Raw genomic sequence first — 11,304 nt, forward strand, 5'->3', positions numbered from 1 at the left:
ACGACTTAGTTAAGGTTTTGAAGTTAGCATCTCTGAATAAGTTGCCGCAAAGTTCCTGTTTGCCTGGGATGTTGGAAATCGAAAAAATAAAAGAAAAGGGTTGTCTGATAAGGAAATATAGGGGCCAAGCGCGCGAGAAGCAACTGGATTTGAAGGGAAATGATATACCGGAAGTTTTGGAGCTAATATCGTGCATTTTAAAGAAGGTTACGTTGAAGCAGTAAAATGTCTGATGATGAACCACTAGAACTTTCTATTTTTAGAGCAGAAAACTTTTATGAATTAGTTAAAGTAAATGTAGCCAGATCTAGGAAATTTAACTGTTCATCCTACGAATACAAAATTATCTTTAAAAACCTTGATAAAATATGCGTGACGGAACTATTTGAAAAATTGAAACTCATATTTCAATCAATAATTGAGACTATTATCAACGCGGTTAGAGACTACAACAGAGTCAGGTTTTGTGTTAGAAGTGATCAGCTGGAAAATGCCATAAATTTAAGATTTATGGCGTTGAACGAACTGACAGTTGATAGGCTTTTTGGTGCTATAAGCCAAGTTAGTCAATCAAATCGTAATTTCATTTTAGACGGTGATATTAGAATTGATGCAATTTTTCTAAAAACTGATATTCCAATATCGGGTAGAAAATCAGTCAGAAATAGATCAATGTTATCACTAGAACATTACATGAAAAACGGGAGGACTTTTTTTACCAATTTTAAACGATGACGATCTTTGCGTAGCTCGAAGCATAGTGTGCGGAAAAATGGTTGCGGACTTAACCTATTTAAAACAACAAAAACAAGATAGATCTGGTTTCGACTATAACCGATACCGTAGAATACAGGCACCTAACAGACCGCTACAGAGGGAAGAGGCCCTTAAACTTCACCATGAAGCTAACTTACCGGTAGGACCCGTTAGTATAGAACAGATTTCGGCTTTTCAAAAAATCTTAGAACCCGAATACCAAATTATAGTGTTTAACGCTGAAAATAATTTATGAAGGTGAAAGTTACGCTGAAAAAAAAATTTTCCTTCTGCTTGTAGATACACATATGCATGTTATTAAAAGTTTAGCAGCCATGTTCGGATGTGTTTCTTATTGTAACAAATGCTTAGTAACATTTAGTAATGTATTTAGGGCCTCAAATCATAAATGTTATAATGAACCCACAAAATGTTGGCGATGTTACTCTGAGACATTCCACGAGAGCCCATCCTTGGACGTCGTGAAATGTCCAGATTGTAATAGGTATTTTAAAGGTCCCGAATGCTTCCAAATACATAGAACTAATAAAATTTGTGAAAAAGTAAAAAGATGCAAAATTTGCTGCGAGGAAATTGAAAAAAATCACAAATGTAGTAAAGTATGCCCAAAATGTAAAATTGAACACCCGCCTAGGCTTTGTTATGTCCAACCCCTTACTAAAAAGTATAAGGAAACAACTTATTGTTATTTCGATACCGAATGTATAGTTGATAATTCCCTTCATACCCCAATACTTCTAGTTTCTGCTATGCAAATAGAGGAAAATGTTTACGATTATAACATTTTTAGAGGACTAGATTGCGTAGACAAATTTATGCAATACCTAACCCAAGTAGATGAAAAAATTGTTTTTACAAGAGACAACAAAAAGACGTAGAGTAACCAAACCTAGGTTTGAAAATGTTACTATTGTTGCTCATAACATGAGAGCCTATGACGGGTTTTTCATTTTACAATGGTTAATCCATAATTATGGAAAAATAGAAATTATATTTGATGGAGCAAAACTGCTAGCAATGTTTGTTAAAAACCAAAATTTAAAATTTATATGTAGTTTTTCCTTTCTGGCTATACCATTAAGGGCTTTTTCGGAGACATTTCAGTCTCTGCAAGCAGTTTTTCCCATATATCTTTTTAAACAAAAACAATTTAGATTATTGTGGAAAAATTCCCGATAAATCTTATTTTCAGCCAGAGTTTATGAAAAAAGATGACAACATAGCTTTTGAAAAGTGGTATAGTGAAAAGTCAAAACAACCCGTTTATAATGCCATGTTAGAGTTACAAGAATATTGCGTGGCTGATGTCCAAGTCCTTCAGAAGGGTGTAGACTGTTTTCGTAACCATTTCAAAACAGTAACGGGTTTAGACCCAGTGAATTGCGGTGCGATAACCATAGCTGGAGCTTGTACTTCGGTGTATCTTCACACATACTTACAGAAGAATACCCTTGGTGTCGTTCCAAACCCTGGATTCCGTGGTTCAGGTAACCAGAGCAAGAAAGCCATAAAATGGATGGCATGGGTAAGTAAGGAAAGAAAGGTCGAGATTCAAACTGTAATGTCAGCATCAGGAGAAAAGAAAATTGGACCATATGCAGTTGATGGTTATTGTATTGAACCGGAAATAATTTTAGAATTCATGGGCTGTTTATAGCACGCGTGTAAAAAGTGTTACAAAGGAAGTGAGTGGAATAGCGTAGTTAAGAAAACCAATAAAGGTATTTACGAAAAACGACTTGATAGAATACAATACATTAAAGAGCTTCATCCTAGGGCTGAGATCATTACTATGTGGGAATGTGATTACGGTAAACTGATGACTGAAAATTCAGATTTTAGGGAATTTTGTAATTCAGTCGAAGTGTGTGACCCTATCTTATCAAGATCAGCGCTTTACGGAGGACGATGCGAACCCCTAAAGTTATACTATAAAGCAGATCCAAGTAAAAATGAACGTATTTTATATTTTGACATTATGTCTTTATACCCTAGTCAAAATAAATATGGTATTTACCCGAAGCATTTCCCTGAGGTGATTCAATTCAACTTTGATTATCGGAAAGACGCTTATTTTGGAATCATGTCGGCGACATTGTTTTTCCCATATGGTCTGTACATTCCTGTATTACCCTACAGACATAATGGGCGATTGTATTTTCCTTTATGTAAATCTTGTGTAATCGAAGAAAATACTGAACTTTGTAGTCATAGCGATGGTGAAAGGTCAATTTCGGGCGTGTGGTGTACCCCAGAAATTTATAAAGCTATGGAAATGGGTTATAAACTTTTAAAAATATCAGAAGTGCATCATTATAAAGAAACTTTCAAATATGAAAAAGGTGTAAGCGACGGACTTTTCGGTGGTTACGTAAATAAATTTTTAAAGATTAAGCAGGCCAACTCGGGGTTCCCCTCCTCAGTTAAAACCTTCGAAGAAAAGAGGGAATATTTAGATTCAATTTATGAGACTGAAGGAATCAAAATCGAAATGTATGAGGTAACTAAAAACCCTGCTATTTGTTTGAACTAGAGTCCGACGCCGCCGATAGTACGCCGGCGCGCCGCCACATTTCTAGTTTTTAACCCCGCCGCCGCCGTACGTACTTTTAATCAGCGCGCCGCCCAAAGAGTCTAGAAAATCACTTCGTATGTCATGCGCTTCTGATAATAATAATAATAATAATAATGTTTATTTTTCAGTAAAAAAATAAATTCCACTGAAGGCAACCAGATTAAGGACAAGTCCCATTATCGCACTGGTTGCCAAGACAAGACATACAAAAATTAAATTAGAATAAATTAAATTAAAACAAAAAGAACAATTTTTAAACATGGTATCGCTTTTGTTTGAGATAACAATCAAGGTCATTTTTAAAAGTATAAATTGTCATAGAACATCTAATGTTAAAAGGAAGCGCATTCCATACGATAAATACACGATAAAAAATTAGTGTAAAAAAGCATCACATCTACATTTAGAAATATAAAAAGTTAAGCATTCATGTCTCTCGTTAATACTAATATAGTCTAAAAGGGGAAAAGAATAGCATCCGTTAATGATTCTAAACAAAAAAATTAAACCATCTTTTTGACTTAACAAATACATTGGCAAAAAATTCAATTGTTTCAAACGAGTACTATAATCCAATCTTACACGATTGCGATTCATGGGAAAATTTATATAAGGTTGACCAAGGTAAAAGGATGTAAAATAACGCAAAACCCTCTCGATAGAATCTATATCTTTCTTTAAATAAGGTGACTAGACCTCTACACCATATTGTAGCAATGGAATAACCAGAGCATTAAAAGATATAAGCGACGCTTTCGAACGTCCAAACGTTCTACGAATCAAACCAGCTATGCGACGGGCCTTAGCGGTTATATAAATAACATGGTTAGACCACTTAAGGTCACTTGAGAATATTATACCAAGCAATTTACACTTGAAAACACGAGGCAAAGAAAAATCATTAATCTTATAATCATAATTTAGTACATTGCGACGCCTCGTAAAAATTATGAAAGAACACTTTTTAATATTTAAATTAAGCAAATACTAACAAACCAAAGTCTATCATAATAGATGATTATAAAGATCTAATTGGCATTTTAGAAGACGACACAAAAGAACTTATAGATTTAAGGCCCCTAAACGAAGAGCTATGTTTGTTAACGTATAATTTTAAGGACGAGTTTCAACCCACATATTATAAGGGGAACCCATATGTTGCCAGCTTTGTTTCATGTTATGCTAGATTAACTCTTTATGAAACACTTGCAAAGTTGAATGAGCGTGTACTTTATATGGATACTGATAGCGTAATATTTGTTTGCAAAAGAGGGGGACTACATACCCCCCAGCGGTATTAACTTGGGGTGTTGGGTAAACGAACTGGGAGAGGAATCAATTTTAGAATTTCTTTGCAATGCTCCAAAAAGTTACGCCCTGAAAACTACAGACAACAAAACTATCGTGAAAGTAAAGGGCTTAAGTCTTCAAAATCGAATAAATGAAAATATTGTAAATTTTGACTCCATATTTGAAAGTATTCATAATCAGTCGAAAAGAATTAAAGTAGCCGTTCCTTTTAATGTACGTAGAGATAAATATACGGCAACAATAATAAATAAAAAAATGGAAAAGACATTTGGATATACATTTAAGAAGCGCGTAGTTAAGGGTTTTAATACATTTGCATATGGTTACTTAACAGAGATAACTCAGGATGAGTAGATCTAAAAAGAATGTACATTTTTCACCAAATGTAACTGTGTTTGAAATACCTATCGAAGATAGACGTAATTACGCCCTTTACGATGCGCTAAGGTTTAAAGATCGTATTCGAAAGGTGGAAAAAATGTTACTCAAAATATATGCAATTCGAACTGAGCAATAAAATATTCGAGTGTTGAATTCTTTGTGTCATTTTAATTACATTTATTAAACATGGCGTGTCGAATAAAATTTGTAGCGCCCTTTCAGATGTTATGCGCAGGCTCTAGCATGTGTGGTAAATCATCGTGGGTTTTTAATTTATTAAGATATAGAACATGCATTATTAGTCCAAAACCAGATCGGATAGTTTATTGCTATTCAATTTACCAAAATAAATTTGATGATCTGAAAAGGGAAATCCCTGAAATAGAATTTATGGAAGGGTTACCCCCGAACAACGAAGAATTTTGGAATAGAAATCAAAATAACCTCCTGGTGTTGGATGATTTAGCTTCAGAATGTGGTAACAGTAAAGAAATAGCTGATATGTTTATTAAGGGGAGTCACCACTATAATACCAGCATAATTTTAATTACACAGAGCTTATTTAGTAAAAATAAAGAGTTCAGATTGATTAGCCTAAATTGCGATTATATTTTAATATTCAAATGTCCCAGGGATTCATCGCCAATACAATTTTTAAGTAGGCAAGTTTTTCCTAGAAAAAGTCAGTTTCTAGTGAAGGCCTACGCCATTGCTACTGAAAAGCCGCACTCGTACATTTTGATTGACTGTCATCAAGCCACGGATGAATGTCTACGAGTTAGAACAAATGTCCTCCCTCCAGATGGAAATATGCACGTATTTATCGACAAATAAGAAAGAGTGACGGCGCATTTTTAATCTATTTAATACAATGATGCTGCCGGTCTCACTTCGTAAGAAATACCCCTACCTAACTTTGCTTAAACGAAGCAATAAAATTCAAAGTAAACACATTCTAAAAAACACTACCAAAGATCAATTAAAGACGCTTTGTAATATTTGTTTTAACATTACACACGGCGGGATACCTTTGACCTCCAAACTAAAAAATCATTTAAAACGTCACAGGAGAGTTATAAGGCTATTGGCTCAAAAGTCTTTGCCATTAAGTAAGAAGCGTCAGTTGATGATTAATCAATCAGGCGGAGCCTTTTGGCCAATGTTACTGGCTAGTATTATCCCTAGTGCTATCTCAGCTATAAAAAGTTTAACATGAAGAAAATGGTTTTGGTGCCTGCCAATACCATTTTGGATCCGGTGGATAAAGAATTATCTGAGCTAGATCAAGAAATGCATAACATTCTTCGAAAGTCCGGGTCTACAGAAACTAAACTTAGAGAATACTTGGAAACCCTGCAAAAATATTTAAATATGAAGAAACTAGTACAACCCATTACCGTAAAAACTGTATCGGCACCTCCTACAACTTATCCAGCGCTACCTTCTACCCCGGTGGTTTCTACTTCTACCGCTACTTTACCCATTACTCCGATCCTAACAGGAATACACGCAACTACCCCCATTATGCCTACCGCTTCTGCACAGGGTTCCACCATTTTTCAAGCACCACCTAGCGGGTCCACCTTGACATGGCAGCCATTTACGGCTACGGCTATAGCGGCTAAGTCTCCAGCACCCAAAAGAGAAAAAACTCTACGTAAAAACAGCGTGGCTCAATCATTAGATGAATTTAAAAAATTTCAAGAACTATATTCGCCTCTTCATTCTAAACGTAAAACCAGAAAAGATAAAAATACTGTTGTACCCACTACACTATGGAAAGAAAAATTTAAATAAACGTTTTTTATTGATTGCAATATTTATTTTGATGTTTCAACAAATGATTACATAAAAACAATAGAACTAAAGCTTCATTATACATTAAATCATTTGGTTTATATAAATCTTGAATAATAACGTTTAGATTATAACCGTAACAGGCATTAACTAGATAAAAAATACAATGTAAACCGCATGTTAAAGATAATGGATATTGAACAGGTACAGGGTTTATAAACCATTCTTTACCGTAGACATAAAGATCATTAAGATTATAATAAGAGGGATCATTTCCATAAGAATCAAAAAAGTTCCCTACATTATTATTTACATATATAGCTAACCAATGAAGTCCTGGACTCGACGAAGGTTCCGTATTTAGACAAAAGCAATATTTAGCTTGCTTTGGCGGTAATGGTTTTTGATCGAAAGCAAATACACCGAGGAAAAAAGGTCTTGTTACAGGTTCACACGTTAAAATTTCGATTATTTCCACCGTATTCATTATCCCGATGGGTTATTATGGGGAAATAATAATTTCAGATTCGAACTCGGCGTACACTATTACAGTTACGTTATGGACTAGCGGAGATTTGAACTTCATAGATATTCTTAGGCTTCCCTGTTTGTTTCTTGACAAATGTTCAGCGCCCGCTTGTTCTTCCGGTGTAAGATCGAACGCGTACAGAGCGTTACCCTCTTTAAATTCTTCGAAGGTAATACAGTTTCCTTTATTACTTTTGAACAAATCCCAGGCCGTATAGTTTGAGAGTTACTCTCTGGAATACTCGTTAACGGCATAGTGGGGTGTAAACAGAGGATTGGGATATGTTTGATTTCCAATTGTTAGTGCTAAGTAGCTTAAATTAAAATGATTGAATTCAAAGCTATTCAAATCTAGGGCTCCATTAAAGGCCGTTGTTCTAACTAAGCCGATAACTACGCGTGATGGTTGTCTTTCCGTAAAGACATTTTCTCGTATAATGTCAGTGGAACCGCTACTGATGGAAAAGTATTTTAACACTGTTCTGTTAATTGGATAAATTACATTGTGCTTTTCGTGTACCATCGCCTGAGCTAACATAATCTCATTATTTATTTTAATCTTTTTTATAAATAATGTAACATCGTCAATTTTAATTTTAAATTTAGGATTAAGTGCTGCTGTAGATATAATTGCAAATTCATTAACTGACTTTATGAAGCGAAACCGTACATCAATATTATTAATGAGAAATCGACTCATTCGACATACATCCAAATGTAAATCACCCAACATATCAATGCGTTTCGATAGGGCAGCCCGATCCTTTCGTTTCAGCATTCCATTTTTGTCGTTGTTTGACGCGGGTAAAAACATTTTACTAGCGTCCACAGGGTCATCTTTGTAATACATTTTTGAAGAAAGATAAGACATTTTGGCACTTGTACCATAGTTTAAATGTGTTTCAAAAAATGCCAAATATGGGTAGGCATTTGTTGGTGTATTAACTTGCGTATCTCCAAAAAATACGTCAACTTGACTAAATAAAGATGCGTGTAATAAATTTGTAGGACCAACGTCCTTGTCTTGGGAAGTTAAAGAAGATCCATCCTCCTTAACTAGTTTGACTCGAACTTGCAATAAGGTTTTAGACAAATCCATAAAGACGTCATTAGATCCAGGGATAAAAATTCAATTGGTCCATCATCAGAAAGCGAAGCCAACGCTTTAAACATAGCATAATCACTATTTTCTATGTTGTAATTTGTTGGTGGCTCCGCGAACAAATCCAGTTCAGACATCATTCCTTCAACCATTGTTATTTTTAATCGAGAAAATCGGTTTTCGTTCTTTTTCTCTTTTTTGATCGCTTTTTAGGCTTCAGCTTTCTGCGAAGTCATTGGCCCGTTTGCTGTTGAGCCAAGTGTTGGCTAGCCTTTTGTAGTAAATTTGATCCTGCTTCGCTCAAATTTGATTTCAATGATTCTCATAGGTTTCTTCCTGCTACGAGGTCCCCTGCTATTCTCGACCCCGTTCTGAGAGCTTCCCTACCTAACACTTTTCCTGCTGGTCGAAATATCGGTGTAATATATCTAATTAAACTTTTGAAGATGCTTCCGAGTCCGTTTCCTCTTTGAAATACAGGCCCCCGGAAGTGATTAAGACCAATTTCGGTTTGGCTTAAGTAGTAGTTTAGATATATGTTACTTCGTGACATGTTTGAGAATGAAATGAAGTTTTATGACGGACTTGTTTAATTTAAACATAATATTTTCTCCGAAATCTGTCCTCATATCAATTTCGATCATTTCAAATGATGGACATCTTAAAGGGTAATAATCAATGTTTTGAAACCTATGTACAGCTAAGCTAGAAGATTTATCATTTATTATTGGTATAACCCTCAGAAGAGGGGCATAAACGTCACCAACCACTTGTGGTAGAATTAAATTTGTATAAATATCCAAACTAGCCGTACTCTTGTCTATATCGGCTACACTTTTTCCAGTTTCATCCATAAGGGGTCTATACATTTGGTCCATATGAAACCCTAATAGTCTACCTAGACCAGACTGATTTTTGTTAAAACACAAATAATAGTTATTTTCACATTTTACGTTTACTTTTCCGTCGGGATTAAGCTTAATTACAAAATTACTACTGTGTTCTCGAGGAATTGCGTGGCGCATTGCTTCAATAACATTTTCAATATGGTTATACTGGCCGGGTTGAATTTGCAGAGTAATTTCCCTTGGATTCGTTGGGCCTTTTCTTTTTCTTATATGTAAAAAATTATTGGAACTATTTAGTTCTAAAGGATCGTCTTTCTTTCTTTTAATCAGTTCTTCGGGAAAAGTGTATCTCTCTTTGATCCAATCCATGAAGGGTAAGCCCAAGATTTTACCCATTTCTTCCGGTATTTGAACTTCATATCCATTTTTAGCTCTCAGAGCGCAAAAAGCCTTCTCATTTAAATCACTGTAGGTGATAAACATATAAACCGACCGTCGTATTTCGGGGGGTATGGCATTATTAATAGATTTAATTAAACTCTTATAAACATCGTATTCGTCTCCACGCAAGTTTCCCGCGACAAGTTGTATCTTATACTGGTCCCAGCTGTTTTCAGTATAGTCATGTACTCCAGCATTGAAATATAAATACTCGCCGGATACATTATCCCAAGCCTGGGGTAAAAATGCTTCGGCAAGCCCCACATGCCAATTACCAACTAAGTTTAAAGGAGCTGGTAACTGAACTTTAAAATGAGATTGCGTGTTATCCGGAAAGACATTCATAGAAGCCGAACTTACTAGTGTAACATAAAATGAATCGTTCGACATGGTTAACTAGATTAAAATGAACATTAATTTATTTGCCAATAGACACATATCAGTAGACCACTTTTTGAAGTTCGCATTCGTAAAGGCACCTCTTATTTCTTCGTCGTTGTAATCTTTAACTACGTAACAAACTGGATTTCTGTAAAGAACTTTTGATACGGTAAATATTTCCCTCGTCCAATAGCCTTTATAACCCTTTTCGAAAAGAGGTTTACTCTTTGACAGTCTGACAAAATCACCAATCTTTAACTTTGGGGGTTTAGCAGGTTTTTGATGGCCATACAAACGCTGCCATACTAAATGTTCATTTTCGATATTAACATCTTTTGGAGCGAAACAAATACTTGAATGCGTACTAGAGTTATAGGCCTTCATGATTTTTGGCAAACTACCAATATAATTATAGTTTTTGGTTCTTGTAAATAGTTTGAATATTTTATCCTTTAAAGTTCTGTTAAATCTTTCATTAACACCGCACTTTATCCTTCCAACACTTGTATAGAGTTGAATACCCTCTTTCTTCAAATATTCTTTAAACAATTTTGATAGAAATTCACTGCCTTGGTCAACATTAATACGCAAAGGCTTTCTCTCTTTGATCGCTTTCTGAAATGCGCTTAAAACTTCTCTACTAGTTTTATTCTTTAAAGGAAAACTTCAGGCATATTTTGAGAATACGTCTATTATAGTCAAAATGTATTGAAAACCTTTGTTATGCTTTTTGATACGTCGTAGATCAATTAGATCGCATTGAAATACTTCATCAGCTGTTGTAGCATAAGTTTGATTTCGAGGGAAGTTTATTCTCCTTGGTTTATGAATAGTGTATGTGGGTTGAGACTGAAGCCAAGTCTCAATTTTTTTCTTTGAAATACTTTTTACTCCTTGTTTCAATTTATTTGCGCTTCCGTAACTAAGAGGGTTTTCACAATCGTAAAATACTCGGCTTAATTTTGATTCCATTGTTATTGCTAAGCTTAAATTCTATTACCCTATTCCTTTATTTAGAATTGATTTCACTATAACAATACAACTGTATTCATACGCTATAAGTTATCACCATTAGTCTATGATACTCTCTATAAGTATGGGTCTATACTACGTAGATAGTGAGAAATTAACAATAGAATTTTTCCTGGAATTGAATAGTACGA

At 34.9% G+C, this 11,304-nt stretch overlaps 1 protein-coding gene across 1 annotated transcript; it reads left to right on the top strand.

The window, feature by feature from the left end:
* Positions 1–510: 510 nt before the first annotated feature.
* Positions 511–3,415, top strand: LOC149677917 (uncharacterized). Its single transcript, XM_089837412.1, has 5 exons — positions 511–646; positions 2,058–2,302; positions 2,346–2,384; positions 2,435–3,082; positions 3,311–3,415. The coding sequence occupies exons 1-5, from the start codon at positions 511–513 to the stop codon at positions 3,413–3,415; spliced, it is 1,173 nt and encodes a 390-aa protein (XP_089693538.1).
* The last annotated feature ends 7,889 nt before the right edge of the window (positions 3,416–11,304 follow it).

Source organism: Phalangium opilio, unplaced genomic scaffold, assembly GCF_054372755.1.
Source record: "Phalangium opilio isolate 3A_F unplaced genomic scaffold, DU_Popi_V2 ptg000043l_1, whole genome shotgun sequence".
NCBI lineage: Eukaryota > Metazoa > Arthropoda > Arachnida > Opiliones > Phalangiidae > Phalangium > Phalangium opilio.